This window comes from Mus caroli, chromosome 10, assembly GCF_900094665.2.
Source record: "Mus caroli chromosome 10, CAROLI_EIJ_v1.1, whole genome shotgun sequence".
Taxonomy (NCBI): Eukaryota; Metazoa; Chordata; class Mammalia; order Rodentia; family Muridae; genus Mus; species Mus caroli.
Genome location: NC_034579.1, coordinates 74,232,392 through 74,250,451, shown reverse-complemented (window position 1 = coordinate 74,250,451; position 18,060 = coordinate 74,232,392). Strand labels below are relative to the sequence as shown.

At 53.4% G+C, this 18,060-nt stretch overlaps 2 protein-coding genes and 2 non-coding genes across 4 annotated transcripts; 2 read left to right on the top strand and 2 right to left on the bottom strand.

Moving 5' to 3' along the window:
• The first annotated feature begins 2,483 nt into the window (after positions 1-2,483).
• Positions 2,484-5,295, top strand: Gamt (guanidinoacetate N-methyltransferase). The gene is made up of 6 exons (XM_021174225.1): positions 2,484-2,771; positions 3,566-3,711; positions 3,815-3,878; positions 4,236-4,303; positions 4,428-4,538; positions 4,991-5,295. The coding sequence occupies exons 1-6, from the start codon at positions 2,576-2,578 to the stop codon at positions 5,129-5,131; spliced, it is 726 nt and encodes a 241-aa protein (XP_021029884.1). The 5' UTR covers positions 2,484-2,575; the 3' UTR covers positions 5,132-5,295.
• A 1,138-nt stretch (positions 5,296-6,433) lies between these two features.
• Positions 6,434-13,843, bottom strand: Ndufs7 (NADH:ubiquinone oxidoreductase core subunit S7). The gene is made up of 8 exons (XM_021174620.2): positions 13,669-13,843; positions 10,751-10,787; positions 10,026-10,109; positions 9,392-9,515; positions 8,151-8,330; positions 8,034-8,080; positions 7,180-7,268; positions 6,434-6,591 (listed from the first exon to the last, which is right to left on the bottom strand). The coding sequence occupies exons 1-8, from the start codon at positions 13,682-13,684 to the stop codon at positions 6,494-6,496; spliced, it is 675 nt and encodes a 224-aa protein (XP_021030279.1). The 5' UTR covers positions 13,685-13,843; the 3' UTR covers positions 6,434-6,493.
• An 84-nt stretch (positions 13,844-13,927) lies between these two features.
• On the bottom strand, positions 13,928-14,001 carry Trnan-guu. The gene has a single exon. It is a non-coding gene; the product is annotated as a tRNA-Asn (tRNA).
• A 122-nt stretch (positions 14,002-14,123) lies between these two features.
• On the top strand, positions 14,124-14,196 carry Trnaf-gaa. The gene has a single exon. It is a non-coding gene; the product is annotated as a tRNA-Phe (tRNA).
• The last annotated feature ends 3,864 nt before the right edge of the window (positions 14,197-18,060 follow it).

The window sequence follows — 18,060 nt, the reverse complement described above, 5'->3', positions numbered from 1 at the left end:
GTTCCAGGACAGCCAGGGCTATACGGAGAAACCCTGCCTCGAAAAACCAAAAATAAATAAATAAATAAATAAATAAATAAATAAATTTGAGAGTGACCTGGGACCTAGTCTCTATGTCAGTAGAACATAATATAATAACAGCAAAGTATAACAAGCAACAATTCATTTCTGTGCTGGGTATAACAGCTCAGATTATAAAAAAAACAGTCCAAAGCTTTTGTTTGGAGACAGAGTCTTCCTATGTAGCCCCAATTGTCCTGGAACTCATAGAGATCTTGCTGTCGCTGACTCTGGAGTGCTGAGATGACAAAGCTACCCATTTTCTGCTTTAATTAGACCACATGAGATCATCAGAAGGCCACTCAGAGGAGTGGCACAGTGGAGGCTGGACTGGACCTAGAGTTCAGTGGGGGAAGTGCTCTCCTGGCAGACACAACGCCCAAGACCCTTCCTGAGCTGCAGAAACCGGGCATAGCAGTACACATTGTTGATCCTGGCACTGGAGAGGTGGAGGCAGCAAGATCTGGAATTCGAGGTTACCCTTAGCTGTGTGAGAGTTTGAGGCTATCTTGGGCTACAGGAGAACCTGTTTCTTCCAGAGGACCAAAGTTTGATTCTCAGCACCCACGTGAGAGATCACAATGCCAGTGACTGCGCCTCAGGGGATCCGGTGCCCCCTGCACTACACACAGCAGGTGGTGCACAGGCATGAGACACCAAGTACATTAAAAAATAAAAAACAAACCAAAACTCCCAAAACAAAAGTGCTAACTATTGCGGTTCTAAACTGGAGCCCTGGTCTCCACTCCTGTTTTTTAGCAGTTTCCCCCACCTGTAAAATGAGGATATCAACAGTTATTGCTGTAACATCTTCTAAGGGCTAAGAGTTTCCCTGTTCTTCCAGTAGTTCTCAGAAAAATCATCAGATCGCTACACCTAACATGCCCAAGTGACCCAGGAGTAAGCTAGAGCCAGTGAATGACAGGTATGGATTAGAGCAGCTGAGAGAGGGCTGGCTTCTTGGACCTCACCAGGCCAATGAGTGTCTAAACTTGAGGCATTCAGCCAGGCATGGTGGCATACGCCTTTAAATCCCAGCAGTTCAGAGGTAGAATCAGGCAGAAATCTGTGAGTTCGCGGCCAACTTGGTCTCAATAGCAAGCTCCAGGCCAGTCAGGAGCTCCTGTCTCTAAATAAACGGATAAATAGAAATAAAAAATCAACTTGGGCCGGGCCTGATGGCGCACGCCTTTAATCCCAGAACTCCGGAGGCAGAGGCAGGTGGAGTTCTGAGTTCGAGGCCAGCCTGGTCTACAGAGTGAGTTCCAGGACAGCCAGGGCTACACAGAGAAACCCTGTCTCGAAAAACCTTAAAAAAAAAAAAAATCAACTTGGAGGAGCATCGTGGACGACATGCTGGGATCAGGAAGTTTCACAGCCTCTTCAGACAGTAAATCTGAGTACCCTTGCGAGCCAGCCAGGCAAATGCAGAAAGTCAAGCCTCATTCCAAATGTGGTGTCAGGGAGCTTGCCCCGCCCCTCCAGAAGCCACAACAGTGCACGTGCCAACATATGGTACCCTAAATAGCACTGGGACCACTGGTAGTCTCTAAACGTCCCTCCTTAAACCGCACGCACTTCGCCCCTCATGGCTCCAACTTCCTATCTAGATAACTTGGCCCCGCCCAGGTCCGCAGGCTCCGCCCCATTCATAGTAAAAGGCTAGACTCAGCTCGACTCCACAATTACCCTACCCCCAGGCCCCGCCTCCTTGGCGCCAGCCTCAGCCCTAGCAGAAAGCTAGGCCCCGGATCTTGTTTTGCCTCTACCAGGCTGGGCCCAACCCGTGAAAGAAGACTAGGCTTCGCCAGTAGCAGAACGCTTGAATTTCATCCTATCCCATAAACACCTACCCCATGGCTCTGTCCTCATCCGTAGCAGAAGGCTGGACACCACGGTCTCAGCCGGCTGGCCCCGTTCCTTAGCTTCGTCTCTCATACTTAGCAGAATGGTGACCCCACCCCATTACTCCGGCCCCGCCCCTAGCAGAAGGCTGGACTCTGTCCTACCATACAGGCTCCATCCTGTATGGCTCCTGCCTGCATCCCTCATGGAAGTCTGGATTCCGTCCCAACCCACAGCTCTGGCCCCATCCATAGCATAAAGTTGGACTCCTCCCCAGCCCACCAGTGCAGGGCCTATCCCATTCCGTAGATCCGCCCCTCTCAGAACTTTACTTCGGGCTCCAGCGAGTAGCCCCGACCCTGAGCACGCTCCACCCTGCCCCTCAGGCTCCATCCACCCAGGCCCAGCCCAGTGCCAGGCTGGACCCCCTCCCAGAGCAAGGACCAACCCTCTTCTAATGACTGGACCCACCCTAGCCCAGAAAGGCCCCGCCCCAGCGAGTAGGCCCCGCCCACACGGCTCAGCCACGGAGTACTTTAGGGCACATAGGCCCCGCCCCCGCCTCAGGCTCCCACCCACCGGAGTGCAAGGCTAATCTCTGTGCAGAGGCACCGCCCCACTCCGCCTCCACCGGCCCCGCGGCTCCGCAGCCCTGCGCTCCGGGCCTGGTATGCACAGCCTCACCATGAGCTCTTCTGCAGCTAGCCCGCTCTTCGCGCCCGGCGAGGACTGCGGCCCCGCGTGGCGCGCGGCCCCCGCGGCCTATGACGCATCTGACACGCACCTGCAAATCCTGGGCAAGCCAGTGATGGAACGTTGGGAGACCCCCTATATGCATGCGCTGGCGGCGGCTGCTGCCTCCAGAGGTACTCTGCCAGAGGAAACTGAGGCTGCAGCTTAAAAGTGCAGGAGCTCCCATGCATGCTGCAAGCCTCAGTTTCCTTGCCTGAGGCACTGAGCTGCCTTGGGGCTACCTTGGTCGGGAAGGGAAGGGTATTTGCAAAAAGTGGACGCAGGCAAGAGGCCCCGGTTCCGAAATGGAACTTCCTCTCCCAGGGAAAAAGACTTCTACTTCCCGAGGCTGGGTCTTCGGACCGCAGTCTTGAGTGGAACTTAGAGAAAGAGCGGAGAGGCGTGAGGCTTGTGCTTGTCGGGAACCTCCGGAGTCTCCAGGGGCTGTTGCTAAGAATAGCTTGGGAAAACTGAGCAGAGAGGCAGCTGTCCCCGTGCTGTGGCCCTGAACTTCTGGACAAGGGGTGGTGTCTGAGGCACCCCAGCTTCAAACAGGGCAGATGGGCAGTGAGGGGACTTCAAAGTTCACCCAAGGCAAATGAGGACTTGGTATTAGATGCAGAATGAAACTTGGAGGGGCTGCAGGTGTAGAGCCTCCAAGCCAGGCTTGGCCCTTTCTCACAGATTAGAGCACAAATCGCGTGGGCAGGGGCTCAGAGTCCAGGGATCCCTGGGGCCAGGCCCTGGGCTCCCAGGCTAGCCGCTCTGATTGGCAGCCGGCCCGAGCCCACACTCTGCTGTTACTTTGTTCTGTCCACCCACATGGTCCTGCTGGCTGGCTGGCTGGCCTTGAGGCAAGTGTGAGCCAGGCCTCACATCTAAGTCCCCCTCCCCCACCCAAGCCAGCTGTCATGTTTTGTCCTCCTAGGGGGCCGGGTCTTGGAAGTGGGCTTCGGTATGGCCATTGCAGCCTCCAGGGTGCAACAGGCCCCCATAGAGGAACACTGGATTATTGAGTGCAATGATGGGGTCTTCCAGCGTCTACAAGACTGGGCCCTGCGGCAGCCACATAAGGTACCTTCTGCCACTGGGGTGCAGACTGGAAGTACCCCGCAGGGCTGGGAGATCATGGGGTCCCATGTGACCCTCAACCTCTTTTGACCCTCTCCTCTCCAAGGTTGTTCCCCTGAAAGGCCTGTGGGAGGAGGTGGCGCCTACCCTGCCTGACGGTCACTTTGATGGTGAGGGCACTCTGGGAGCCTGGCAAAGGGGTTGAGCTCTGGGGAACCTGCTGGCGTCTGGGTACTGCTTGGCGGCCTGTGCCTGCTCTTACACTACCATACCCTCTTCAGCCTGGTGGAGCTTGCCATCAAAAAGGATGACCAAAGTTTGATCCCCAGGATGTACATGGTGTAAGGAGAGAATGGATGCCTACAAGTTGTCCCCCATCCCAGCAAACACACCTCCAATGTGTACTGGGGACACAGCCGTGGGAAGGACAGCTGCATGGGCTGGGTTAGCCTCCAAGGCCATGGGATGGCTCAGATGAGGTTGGGCAAGGCTGTGCCAGCGCTGACTGGTATGTGTTCAAACTGCAGGGATTCTATATGACACGTACCCACTGTCTGAAGAGGCCTGGCACACTCACCAATTCAACTTTATTAAGGTAGGACTGCGGGGCCAGGGACGGTGGGCCTTGGAAGGTCAGGTGGGCAGGGCATGTGACATTTACAGACCAGCAGCTCTCTTCCCATGGTCCTACCCCTTCCTGTCCACTGGCCTCTCTGCAGAATCATGCCTTCCGCTTGCTGAAGACCGGGGGCGTTCTCACCTATTGCAACCTCACGTCCTGGGGGGAGCTCATGAAGTCCAAATACACAGACATCACCACCATGTTTGAGGTATGCTGCCTGACAGCAGGTGAGGAGGGCCTTACCCTGCAGCCTGGCAGGGGGAGACCCTCTGCTCGCTGGCCTTGGGGGCCAGAGCTCTCAAGAGGTCTGGGTTGTGATTTTCCATTCTCAAGTCAGGAAGGCCCCCACTAGTCCCAGCCTCCGGTGGCTCCTCAGTGCTCTGTACAGCCCTGCTCACTGCACTCTACCTGTGGGGCTGTGCCTATCTTGGGGACAGATGCCCTCCAGTACCAGGGCAAGCAGGACAGCTTTCCCACCAGCCCATGAGACAGCTCCATCACATAAGACTCTTTTCTTAAGAGGCCTACAGCGGGCCTGTGCAAGGATGCTGGTCTGAAACACAGCAGAGCTTATCAGAAAATTGTTGCCTGCACCAGAATTCACTCACACCCAGGTCCTGTCCCACATCATCTGGGGTGACCTGTGACCCCTCCCTACAGGAGACGCAGGTGCCTGCACTGCAGGAAGCTGGCTTCCTGAAAGAAAACATCTGCACAGAGGTGATGGCACTGGTGCCCCCAGCCGACTGCCGCTACTATGCCTTCCCTCAGATGATCACACCCCTGGTCACCAAGCACTGAGCAGCCGGCCCAGGTCTACAAGGAGCCTGTGTCCTCCTCAGTACCTTTGTGGCTGGAATGTGGGCTCCAGCCTCTCCACTGTGCCTGCAGTGTGACATCCTAACCATTGCCTGGCACTGCCATCTTCCCAGAGCTCAGGAGTAAAATAAATGCTAACAAGAAGACTAGTGGGTTGGTTGGCAGTGAGCCAAAGGTGAGGGACCACATCTGGCTCAGAACTGCCTCTGCCTCAGAAGATGTGGTGCTCTGTGCCCCCTGCCCCACCCAGACATGACCAATCAACCATTGTCTGTTTTCAACAGGGGGCCCAGGATGAGACTGTGGGGTCTCACCAAGGCCAGGGTAGGGGAGAGCCTCCACGGGCCTCAGCCTAGCCCAGTACACAACAAGCAATGTGGCTCTCACAGTGCAGTCCTACTGTGCAAATCCCTGGTACCAAATCTGCTGCCTGGGTCCACACTGCACCCTTGGAGGGCCTGTTGGCCTGTGCCCTATGCCAGCTCTTCTTCACTTCCGGCTGCTGTCCTGTGGCCAGCCAGTGCCTGGACACCTCTGCTCACACCCTGCCCTCTTCCACAGTCTCTTCCCCAGTATGAAGGCCAGGGTTGGCATTCAAGGCAGGGAGCAGACTGTTCCCTTGGCCTGGAGAGTCTCCACCTTAACTGGGTCTTGTCTTAAAAGCTGCCTTTGGAGTGGGGTATGGTGTAACCCCTGTAATCCCAGCCTTTGGGAGGCAGACAGGCTGATCTCTGGGGTTCCAGGACAGCCAGGGCTACACAGAGAAACCCTGTCTCCGGACAAAAAGCTCCTCTTGCCTGGGCAGGCTCACCCACCCATCCCACGCCCTGGGTGTGCTGGTTCCCTGACCCATTCCTGTCACAGTGTGTCCTTTGAGAGCCACAGAATGGAAATCTGCAGGACACGAAGGCCGAGTCCTGACATGCTCTGCAAGAGGGCATCATGCTGAGCATGCTGGTATCCTCCCCCCCCCATCCTCCCCCCCTGCTCCTCCTCTTCCTCCTCCTCCTCCTCCCAGAGTTGATAGCTCCTAAAGGGCAGCAGACCAGATATGTGTCTTCTGTTTGAGAGGAGACCTACTGCCTTCCCTTGCTCAGAAGTAGGCAGTGACTGGTCTGAGCTGTACAGTGGGCAGAGGCCACAAGCTCAGATGTGAGACACTGAGACTGAAACGGGCCACCAGCCTACACTGCCCACAGCTGGCCCTTAGAGCCAGGAGTGATCACAGAGGGTGCAGGACCTGGCATCTGCCAGCTGGGCCACAGTCCACACAGAACACACAACTGGATCAGGATGGGTTTATTCACAAGGGATTCTGGGATTCTCGTGCTCAGCCTGGCAGCTCTACCTGCGGTACCAGATCTTCAGCTTCTGTTCACGCTTGATCTTCCGTTGCAGTTGCAAGATGCCGTAGAGGAGTGCTTCGGCCGTGGGCGGGCAGCCTGGGGACACACACGGTTGAGACCCCACCATCTGCCTCTACCAGCCCACATGGGTACCCTGGGGTTGGCTTCAAAGGGACAAGGGTCCTTGCTATGCCAGGCCTCCTAACACCCACTCCATCCCTGAGCTGTCCATGGCTCCACAGGGAAAAGGGCCAGGTTGTGACTCTGGTGACCAGCCTGGTCCTTAGGAATAGTCACAAAAACTGAACCATTTGGTCAGGGAGATGGGCTTGAGCCAAGGGCAGCTTGAGATTCCATGTCTCAGGATGCTAGAAGCCTCTGGACTGCAGCCAGAAACCCTGCCCTCCCTGTTCATCTGGCCCTGCTCCCCAGCAGTCTGCTGACAGAGAGCCTTGCAGGGGGCAGTGGCCAGTGACCACACAGGGAAGACAGACAGGGAACTGCTAAAAGACCCTGCAGCTCAGCTAAGCTGAGGCCCATCCAGGGCTACAGAGGAGAGCTAGCACACCCAGCACTCCTGGGAGGGTGGGATAAAGGACAAGGCATGGACACAGGGGACATCAAGGTCCCCTCCTCAGGCTGGCTCAGCAGCTTGGAGTGGTGGGGCAGGATGGCTGTCCTCACCTGGCACGTAGATGTCCACTGGCACAATGCGGTCACAGCCACGAACAACCGAGTAGGAGTAGTGGTAGTAGCCACCGCCATTGGCACAGCTGGGGAGAGGATTGTGAGGCAGTTCAGATGCATGGCCACCCAGCCCATGCCACACCCCACACCCTGCAGCAGGCTGAGGTAAAGGGGACTTCCAGAACCTTCATGGGACGTGCTGGATGCAAGGAGCCACTGATCAACTCATGGAAAAGTGCACTCAACCAAAGAGTTTCTCATGACCCCCACACGGGGTGGGCTGTGGGGTCTAAGGTGAAGGTGACAGGAGGGCACCATGGTACCAGTTACCATGCTGGGGATGGAACTCAGGGCTTCCTGCATGCTGGGTGTGCCTCTGATAACACAACCATTGCCCTCTTTTCCTTCTTCCTTTTTGAGACCAGGCTTAGTTCAAGCTGACCTTGAACTCAGAGATCAGACTGCCTTGGCCTCAGAGCTGGCCTCCACACCCAGTTTTGTTTTGTTTTTTAAAGATTGGATTGTCTGGAGCTAGTGTCACAGGCAGTTGTGGGCCCCTGTGTGGGTACCAGGATTCAAAGGGGTCTCCCGTACAGCCTCCACTGCAAGAAAAGACCCAAGCTGTTGGGTCGAGGATGTGCACACTGCCTGGCGGGCACAGGGACCCAAGGGACTCAGGCTCCATGCATGCATTTACTATAGGATGAACAAGAGAAAGACTGAGGAGAGGGAGAGGAGAGCACGGAGGAGGAGCCTTGGGCTGCCTGGAGCTTTTCCTGTCTACAGAGCAGAGCTGGGGGGAAGGTGCCAGCCGGGGATGGGCCCTGCTCCCCTAGGTGTCACACACTCACCTCCCCATGGACACCACATAGCGGGGTTCCGGCATCTGGTCGTACACCTACAAGACACACAGGTCAGATAACTGCAGGTGGCAAGGCAGTAGAAGGGGCCAAGGGGCCCAGATGTACCTTGCGGAGCGCGGGGGCCATCTTGTTGGTAAGCGTGCCAGCTACAATCATCACATCAGCCTGGCGTGGACTGGCACGGAACACCACACCGAAGCGGTCCATGTCATAGCGCGGCGCAGCCATGTGCATCATCTCCACGGCACAGCACGCCAGGCCAAAGGTCATAGGCCACAGGGAGCTCTGGCAGAACACAGACAGTCAGCCCTGTGCAGGCACTGTCCCTGCTGGGCATAGTGGGCACAGTGACACTAAGTGCTTGGCAGGCACCTGATGCCAGAGGCTGCCCTAGGCCTAGGACTCTAGGCAGCACCCACGCCAAGCTGCTGCTCTGGCCATCATGAATAACCCCTCTTGACGTCCTTGGACTAGCTCAACTGTCCCTCAGGAATCTCCTGGGACTGACTGGCCGCCCCCAATGTCCTCTGTCCACGGGTGCTTACGCTCCTCATGGATGCAGCTGGCCCTGCACCTGTGTCTGGTCTCTGCAGTGGGCACCTTGTCCTAGCAGCTTCAGGCTCCAGTAGGGTACCCACCAGAGCCCTAGGCACTGCCCAGGAGAATAAGGCAGGTCCAGGGGCATGCCTGTCAATGGACAATTGTCAGACAGGGGTTGTCACATCTAGGCACGGGAACCAGGCACAGCTGCCCAGCAACTGTGTCCTAGACATGAGCACGCACTGAGAGGGACAACTGAGGACAGGCATGGAGAGGGTGCCATCCCTGTGCTTTGCAGAGGGCCTGCAGCTCATCAGCCTCTGCCATGAGAGGAGCTTAAAGACGGCAGAGTGGCTGCTTTCAGCTCAGCTCAGCAGGCAGGCAGAGCTCTGTAAAATCTTCTGATTTACAAAGGAAGTTCCAAGGAGGTCAGAGCTAGGTAGAGAGACCCTTGCTCAAAAACAAATTCAATGCAAAACAATAATTAAATAAAAGGCCCTTTTTATCAGCGTTTGAGCTGGCACAACGAGTAAAGGCACTTGCTACTAAGCCTGACGACCTGAGTCAGATCCTGGAACCCATGTGGTGGAAAGAGGGAGCCGAATCCTCGAATCCTGCAGGTTATCCCCCGACCTCCACGTCCACTTGATGGTGTATAAGCATGCACACATACGCGCGTGTACACACACACACACACACACACATACACACACTACACTAAACAAATATGTGGACTGCTGAAGCATCCAGGCCACCCTGAGTGGAAGGGAGCCCTGAGGAGGGTGGGGTTTGACACGAGGACTTACCCGGCGTGCCCAGTTGATGAGGTCATCCAGCTTGGTTACCACATACTCAGCCCGGCTTCGGGGAAGATGAGAGAGCTTGGGGACCACGGCTCCAGCTCCAGCCTTGGACACAGCAGACTGTGTGCTAAGGGCAGAGCAGGTGAGCACAGGGGACAGTTAGCCAGGTGTCCCCAGGGTCCCTGACCTGGGACCCATGGGAAGGGATAGACAGGGTCCCAGGACAGAACCACATCATCCCTGAGGTCCTCAAGGCCTACACTAGGCCTGATCAACAGAGAAAGGAGAAGCAGCCACACTAGAGAGGTAAGACCTGAGGCCAGGGCCACATGTTGGGGTGGAGTGCAGGCAACAATCAAGAATCAAAGCCCTATGGGAGGAGTCAGTGGCTAAGAGCACTCACTGCTCTTCCAAAGGTCCTGGGTTCAAATCCCAGCAACCACATGGTGGCTCACAGCCATCTGTATGAGATCTGATGCCCTCTTCTGGTGAGTCTGAAGACAGTTACACCGTACTTACATATAATAAATAGATAAATCTTTAAAAAACAAAACAAAACAAAAAACCAAAGATTAAAAAAAAAAAGATTCAAAGCCCTAGAAGACAGCATGCAGACCCTTCTCAGAGCATGAATTACCTGCTCGGGCTCGGGCTCGGGCTCGGGCTCGGGCCCTCAGTGGCCACACTCTGATGAACTCTGCGCAGCTGGACCTGTGCTGTGCTGGAGATGCAAACAGGGGCGATGCTGAGAGGCCGCCAGGACCCAGTCAGCAGTTCCTTCTCACCGCCACCAGCCCCACGCAGCACAGGTGGCCTCCCTGCCCACCCATGGCCCCCTGCTCATCTCCAGGCTGCCCTGCCCTTTCATAGGGACAATGCTGCTACAGTCCTTGGAGACAACTCTGACATAAGTAGAGCCTCTCTGCTTCTAAAAACTACCGACTGGTCAAAAGGTTGACAAGATGTCCTAGCAAGGATGGTATTGAGGTGCTGTGCTTTAAGCCCAGGAGACAGCTGGTAGCTCCCCTGGGCTGGTGACCTTCACAGCCCTGTCACAAGGCAGCCAGCCTGTGGAGGCCCAGCTGGCAGGCTCACAGAACACCTTGTTGGGACAGGCAGTGCATTTCCTACGAGGGCCCCAAGCTTGTGGACAGTACTATCCTGCCTTGGCCACTGCCTTCCCAGGCAATCCCTGCATACCATGTGAGGACACCTGGACGTCCCACTAACCCCCCACTAAACTGAACAGTCTCTTCACTAGCCACTGCTGGGGGACCCTCCCAGCTCCAAGCCCTGCAGCTCCATGCTGTTCACTGACACCCAGCTAGATCTAGCCTTGTGACAGACAGGTCACACACTCACCGCAGACCCAGGATCCGTACAGAGAGCAGGCCAGGAGCTAGAGAGAGAAACACAGAACTCTGAGCCTAACAGTTTAGTCCCCAGGAGGGGTCCTGGTTCTAGTCCCAATCCTACCCTGGAGGGCTCCAGCACACTCTCCCTCTTACCAAGTCACCTTCCCTTGTAAGTCACCTTTCCCTCTGTCTCCCATGTCTCACTTCTCCACCCCAGGACCCAAGTCAGCTGCTTCTGAACAGCCTGTTCTACATTCGCACAAAGGAGGACCTTCCCACATGGCAGGACTCAACCAAGGGGACTTTTTAGAAGGAAGAGAGACATGGCAGGCAGCTTTGAGCCAGGATGGAGTCATGCCCTCACTGCTTATGTATCGGAATCTTTATCCGAGCACCTTGAAATGCAACTGTATGTATGAGCATGTTGCCCCAGCATCTCAGAACGGAGTGCCATTGTATGCATGAGCCTTTCCAGAGGCAAAAAAAAGCTACAATGAGGTTACTAAAATGTGCCCAGACATAACAGGATGGATATTCTTTATAAGGGCAGGTGTGAGTCAGGTCTGAAGATGTACAACTCTCATCCTAGCACTTTGGAGGCGGAGGCAGGGGTGCTGCATATCCTAGAACAGCCTGGCTTACATGGGAACAGCCTCTAGAAAATCCCAAACATCATTTAAAAACACAAAAACAAACAAAACTAACCACGGATAGGATAAAGATGAATAGGATAGCCTCATGAGGATAGAGGGGGTCATATCTGTGAGCTCACAAAACCCCAGCCCTGTGACACTCTGATCTTGGACTCCAAGTTCAAGGAGTACAAGATAAATTTCTGTCATCTGGGACGGGGTTGGTGGTGCACACCTTGAATCCCATCACTCAGGATGCAGTGGAAGGTGGAGCTTTGTGAGTTCGAGCCAGCCTGGTCTACATACCAAGTTCCAGTCAGCTAGAGCTACACAGCAAAATCCTGTCTTGGAGGAAGAAAGTGGGAGGGGGTCTCATCTGGGACTGCCCCTCCATGACAGAATGGTGGGACTGGGAGAGGGACACCCACCATGACATGGGGATTATCCTGCCTCCCACACTCGGGGCTGGGCTGACGGTGGCTTTCCATGCTCCTTCTTCTGCCTCAGCCCTCCTCACTGACTTCAGCCTTGCTCAGGGTTACTGCTTCCCAAGGTCACGACTGCTTGGATCAAAGACAGACTACTACAGACTCTAGACTTTCTGACTGAGTGGCACACACCAGGCCTGGTCTTCCCCATCTAAAAACTTAAGGCTTTGGATAAACTTCCAGCAAAGTAAATGCCCTACTAAGTGGCTGGAGGTGCCAGCAGCAGGCTTTTGTTTTAACTGGCATATGGTCTCTCTGTGTTGCCTAAGCTGCTTCTGAACTCTGACCTCAGGAGAGCCTTCTGAGCAGCTAGGACTGCATGAAGCACAAGCCTGGCTCAGACCAGACTTCTGTGCTGTCATGCTGGGAATGAAATGTGGGGCCCTGAACACATTCAGTGAATGTTTTAACACTGGACCACATCTCCAGGCCTTCTCCTCTTCCTGCCTTTTAAAATGGTATTACTATGTATCCATGGCCAGCCTGGAACTCCCAGAAATCCTAGTGCCCTTCTTTTGAAGCAGGGATCCAGTATAGCCCAGGCTAGGCTCATCCTGCCTCAGCGTCCCAAGGGATGGGATTACAGCTGTACCGTACAATGCCTTACAGCAAACATCCTCCTTGTTGTCTCTAAGGTGTTAGTTTCTCTTTCAGATAGGACCACAGTAAGGTCTATTAACTGTCACCAGCAAGATCACAGCTGAGCCTGAGTGAATTCAGGAGCCAGAAGTCAACACCATGAATCACCAAGACCTCCACTCTTCAAGGGGGCTACATCACAACTGGGCTGGGTACAGTGATGGGGTCTGTAATCCCAGCAATGAGAGACTGTAGCAGGAACATTATGAGTTTGATATGACTCTAGGACACAGGAAGACCCTATCTTTAAAAGAAAAAATAATGTTGGGTATAGTAGTAAGTCTGTCATCCTAGTATTTGGGGCCAGAGCCTGGAAGATCAGTAGTTCAAAAGTCAGCCTCTTATACATGAGATCTTGTCTCCAAAACAGGCATTTGAGGCTGGAGTTGTGTTGGCAGAGCCCTTGCCTGGCATGCACCAAGCCCTTAGTTCCATCCCTGGTGCTGTATAAATGGGCTTGACGGTGCACACCTGCCATCCCAGCATTAGCAGTGAAGGCACTTGGATGAAGCCTTCAAGATCACCCACAGTATAGAGTTTGAGGCCAAGCTGGGACTCATTAGACACTGTCTCAAAGCAACAACAAAACACAGAAGGAGTTAGACCGGACTTCCTGAGTTCTCCCACTCCTTATGTTAACACTGCAACCTGCTAGGCGATGGGAGGTTCCACTTAGCAACTGTCGCTCACGTCTACCAAACTGCATAGGTGTTTAATCCGTGTACATAAAGAGAAAGACACCAAAGCTTTGGCACGGAAACTAAGACATCTGCTCTAGAGGCCCTTGCTAACTGTCCAGGGTGGGGATGAGATGGAAAGAGCCACCGGGTGGGTGGCCTAAGTGTCCAGGGCCTCTCCCCTGTCCCACTCTGTGCTTCGGGGACATCAGCCGGGTTTCTGCAGTCAGCTTCCTGAGGTTGGGAGATACACAGGCCTCAGCGTTCCCGACTATAATCAGAGACGATAGCAAGAGGCCTGCAACTTGCTATGTAGACCACGCAGAACTATGTGAATTCAAACATGCTTCGGGCCAATGCTAGACCCCGACATTACCGAGGGCTGGGATCTGACCTATAGGTCCCAACGCCTCTCAATACCGGGCTTGGACTCCAAGGTCCCCGCAGCCCAGGACTACGCCACTCTCCCGACCGCAGGGCTTCACTCACCCGAAAGCGCCGCCATCTTGGCCTCGGCCTTCAGACAACCTCTGAGGTCCGTCCTCCAAAGCGTTCCGGTTCTAGTCCAACGCCCAAATAGACACCAGCGGAAACCGGCACCACAAGCGGAGTGGTTCTGACCCGCTTTCTACCTGTGGTCGCGTCCACACAGAGTGCGCCACCGTCGTCCTGTGACAAACAGGAAACAGCGACAAAAGGAAGAACTTCCACTTTATTCAGTCTTAAGGAACGAAAAAGTCTCTATAGTCGTCCCTGGGTGGGCTCGAACCACCAACCTTTCGGTTAACAGCCGAACGCGCTAACCGATTGCGCCACAGAGACGACACCAGCCAGTTGCTTATAGTCTAACCCTACAAAGTTTGACTGACGAAGTGTGAAGTGCGCTTGCGCGCTAAAGCAACGGCACGGCGCGGAGGGAGGGTGGTGCAGAGAGCTGATGTGTCGCCGAAATAGCTCAGTTGGGAGAGCGTTAGACTGAAGATCTAAAGGTCCCTGGTTCGATCCCGGGTTTCGGCAGATGTTTTGAACTCATTGACGAACCCGTTTTTGAGATTTTGATTCGTTTTGAACCACAGTCTTGAATTCGTCCAATCCAATGTTGAACTTTTACGTTCTATTTACATATTAGCAATCAGTCCTACATTCTTCCAATTGATAGGTCTAAAGCCATTACTGACTATGAAATGTAAAAGTATCTCGGTGAATTGTTTACACACCTGTCAGACTAGCACCCCAGAGAAGCAGGAGGATGTGTACGAGGTCAAGTTCTTCCTGTCAAAAAACCAAAATTATTATTGTTGTTGTTAATGATGTTGTTAAGTAACTTTTTTTTTTCTTTTTTGGTTTTTCGAGACAGGGTTTCTCTGTATAGTCCTCGCTGTCCTGGAACTCACTCTGTAGACCAGGCTGGCCTTGAACTCAGAAATTCACCTGCCTCTGCTTCCCAAAGGTAAAGGTAACATTTTTTTTTTTAATGGCTCAGCAGTTAAGAGCATTGGTTCCTCTTTCAAAAGAATGGGAATTCAATTCCCAGCATCCCATAACTTTCTAAAACTCCAATTCCTGGGTCTCTCATGGCTCTTTTAATCTCTCCAGGCACCAGGCATGCATGCAGTCAAAACACCCACACATAAAATAAAGTAAAATGAATAAGTGTAGGTGGTTAGTAAGCACTCTCTCCTATCACGCAGAAGACCCTGGTTCCACCTTGGCACCACATAAACAAGGCTTGTGTGGCGTGCCTGTCATTCCAGCCCTGGGGAGGTTGAGGCAGGAGAGCTAGGAGTCCTTGGCTAGACAGCAAACTCCAGGCCAACCATGATAATGAGAACGATAAGGGTCTTAACTGGTTCGGTGGGTAAAAGCAGTTGGCTGCTGCTAGACCTGAGTTAGATCTCTAGATCCCACAAGGTGGCAGGAGAGAACTGGAGTCTGAAAGTTGTCCCAGGCATGGGTACCAATGGCTCATGCTGCACATTTGCATGAGCACACACACTCGCACACACACACACACACACACACACACACACATGAGCACGCGCACACACACACACTATCCCTGCCTCTCATCCCCAGAGCGCTTGGCTTGGCATTAAGGGACAATAGGTGGCTGTCATTTGGTAGAAAGTCAGTAACGCCTGGGTAGGAGTCTCATTTTCCCCATTTGTAAACTGAATAGAATCATATACACTTAGCACTCTCTTCCACTAATTTCCACTTGTTCAGTGATTTATTTATTTTGGGGTGTGTGTGTGTGTGTGTCTGTGTCTGTGTGTCTGTGTGTGTAAGCATGCCTCTGTGTGTGTGTGTGTGTGTGTGTGTGTGTGTGTGTGTGTGTGTGTTTTACAAGGCTGGGTATGGCTGGAGAGAACTATGGATTAGAGAAAAATAAACTTTTAGGTTTTTGTTTGTTTGTTTGCTCAATTTTGAGTCAGAGCTTCACTTTTTAACCCAGACTGGCCTCTGGCTTCAACCCTACCCTGCCCATCTAGAATTTTAGATTTACAGAAAACATAAAAAGTTGGTTCAGAGACAGCATAAGTAGGCCACAGCCAGCTGAGCCAAACTAGATATTAAATATTTCGTGTGTATGTGTGAGATCTACCAGTGCTGGAGCTCACCATTGTACATACGAGTCAGGTGTTCTGGGCCTGAAACATCTCCCAACCACTGCCCTTCAGCGTGAAGGCAGCTTGTGTGCTGCTAGGATGCAGTGACCCATTTACCAGGGCTCCCCTAGGCTGGGCTTCCCCCACTTTCCCCAGCTGTCCTCAGAGTGCCAGCTCCGCAAAGGTGCCAGAACCTCAACAGCTACAGTCCTGTGTGGACTGCAATCTGAGGGGGGTTGGTGCTGGGGTTAGATGAGGTCATGGGGTTCCCAGAATGGCATTAGTAGATGCTGTGTAAGAGGGAGAGCTGAGTATGGTGGCGAGCACCTGGAATTCTGACATTTGAAAGGCTGAAGCAAGCAGATCTGCGTGAATTTGAAGCCTGCCTGGTCTTCATAGATCCGGACAGCCAAAGCTGTATATAGAGAGACCTTGTCTCAAGACAGAGACAAAGAGACACACTGACTAAGGTAGGGTCCCTGTGGAATTGAGGTCACTTTGTGTTACATAGTGTTTGGGACGCACTTGGGACTAAACAATGGGAGAGGCAGCCAGATAGCTCAGTACATCAGAGACACTTGCCACCAAGCCTGACTACCTAAGTTCCAACTACATAGGGAAAGATGTTCTCCAACCTACACACACACATTCACACACAAGTTCGAACACCCATACCCACTCCCACACCCACCCCTCCCACAACAAATATAGTACATTCTAGACAAGGGTGGGATATGGTTTGGTGGTGGGACACGAACACGATTTTGGTTCATTCTGAGCACTGCAAAAGTCCAGGCGAGTTCAGGGTCTTCGCCTCTGATGTATCAACTGCACCCCCATCTTTTTTTTTTTAAGATTTATTTATTTATTATATATAAGTACACTGTAGCTGTCTTCAGTGAAGAGGGCATCAGATCTCATTACAGATGGTTGTGAGCCACCATGTGGTTGCTGGTATTTGAACTCAGGACCCCTGGAAGAGCAGCTAGTGCTCTTAACCACTGAGCCATCTCTCCAGCCCCTCAACTGCCCCCTCTTGACACCACCCCCTCATCTACAGAAATCAACCATGGACGAGTGCTCCTTGTCACCAGGCTCTGGGAAACATGCTCTAGCTGTGGCTTGAGGATTGGTCAGTGTGTCCGATTGCCTGACAGATGGACAGCAGTCAGGCAAACAGGGTAGTGCTCAGGAATCCAGAGCTTCAAGGACATCACAGGAACAGGTCAGGAGGGAATGAAAGGGCAGCTTGGGGCTTTGATAGCTGTGGGCAAGAAAGTTGGGGATGATGGAACAGGAAGAGATGAGGAGGAGGAAGGGAAGGAGGGGTGGATGGGGAAGGACACTGCAGTGCAGGATAGACAGGCAAGATGGACCTAGGGTCACTTCCCATTTTCATGGCGTGGCGCAGCATCTGGCATGGCATAAAAGATCCACAATCCACTCGCTAATGTGCCTGGGTCAGGACCTCTATGTCTCTGCTGCCCATCTGCTGCTTCTTGAGGAGTTTGAGTCTTTTTACCTTGTGGTGCCTGGGCTTCCAGTGAGACAGGAGTCAAGGTCCTTGAGATACAGGTAGGAAAATACCACTAGATGGCACTAGGGAGCTGAGGGATTGTAGGGGTTTTTGGAGGGAAGGAATATCAACCTGCAGAAGAGGCCACAGGCCCATCTCCACCACAATGGGACAGGAGGAGGAAAGGCCTCTTGAATCCTAGCTGTGGGACACTGGGTAATGTCTAGGGAATGTGTCCACTTCAACTGGGGACATTCCTGTCCTATAGACTGGCCAGTGATGCACCTATCATCAACTATAGGGCCTTGGATGCTCTGAAAGTGACCTATCTGGTCAGAGATCTGAGGCCCTGAGGGGCATGTGGGAGTCACAGAGGATGTGGGGGGCACTGACAAGAAAGGGGTGAGGGAATATCTGGTATCTCGGCCCCTCCAAAGCAGCCAGAGCATAACCCAAGGTGTAGAGAGAAATGTGGCCTCCGGACAAGTTGAAATACAGGCCATTGTCACCCACAGGATGCAGGGCTTTTAAGGGTATTTAAAGTGCTGCTCTAGGAAGATGCTGCAGGCCCTGACTGAATTTGTGACCATTCTGTCTCCAAGATGGTCTGTGTATGGACCCCAGGTGGAAAGCAGGGTGTTGTTTGCCCCAAGCCCACCACACAGGGTGCTAGTGGGGCCAGGTGAAGTGCCACTCCCAATGTGAGACAAGCCTGTCCTGGGGAGAAGCCACTCTTAAGGCCACAGTCAGGGGCAC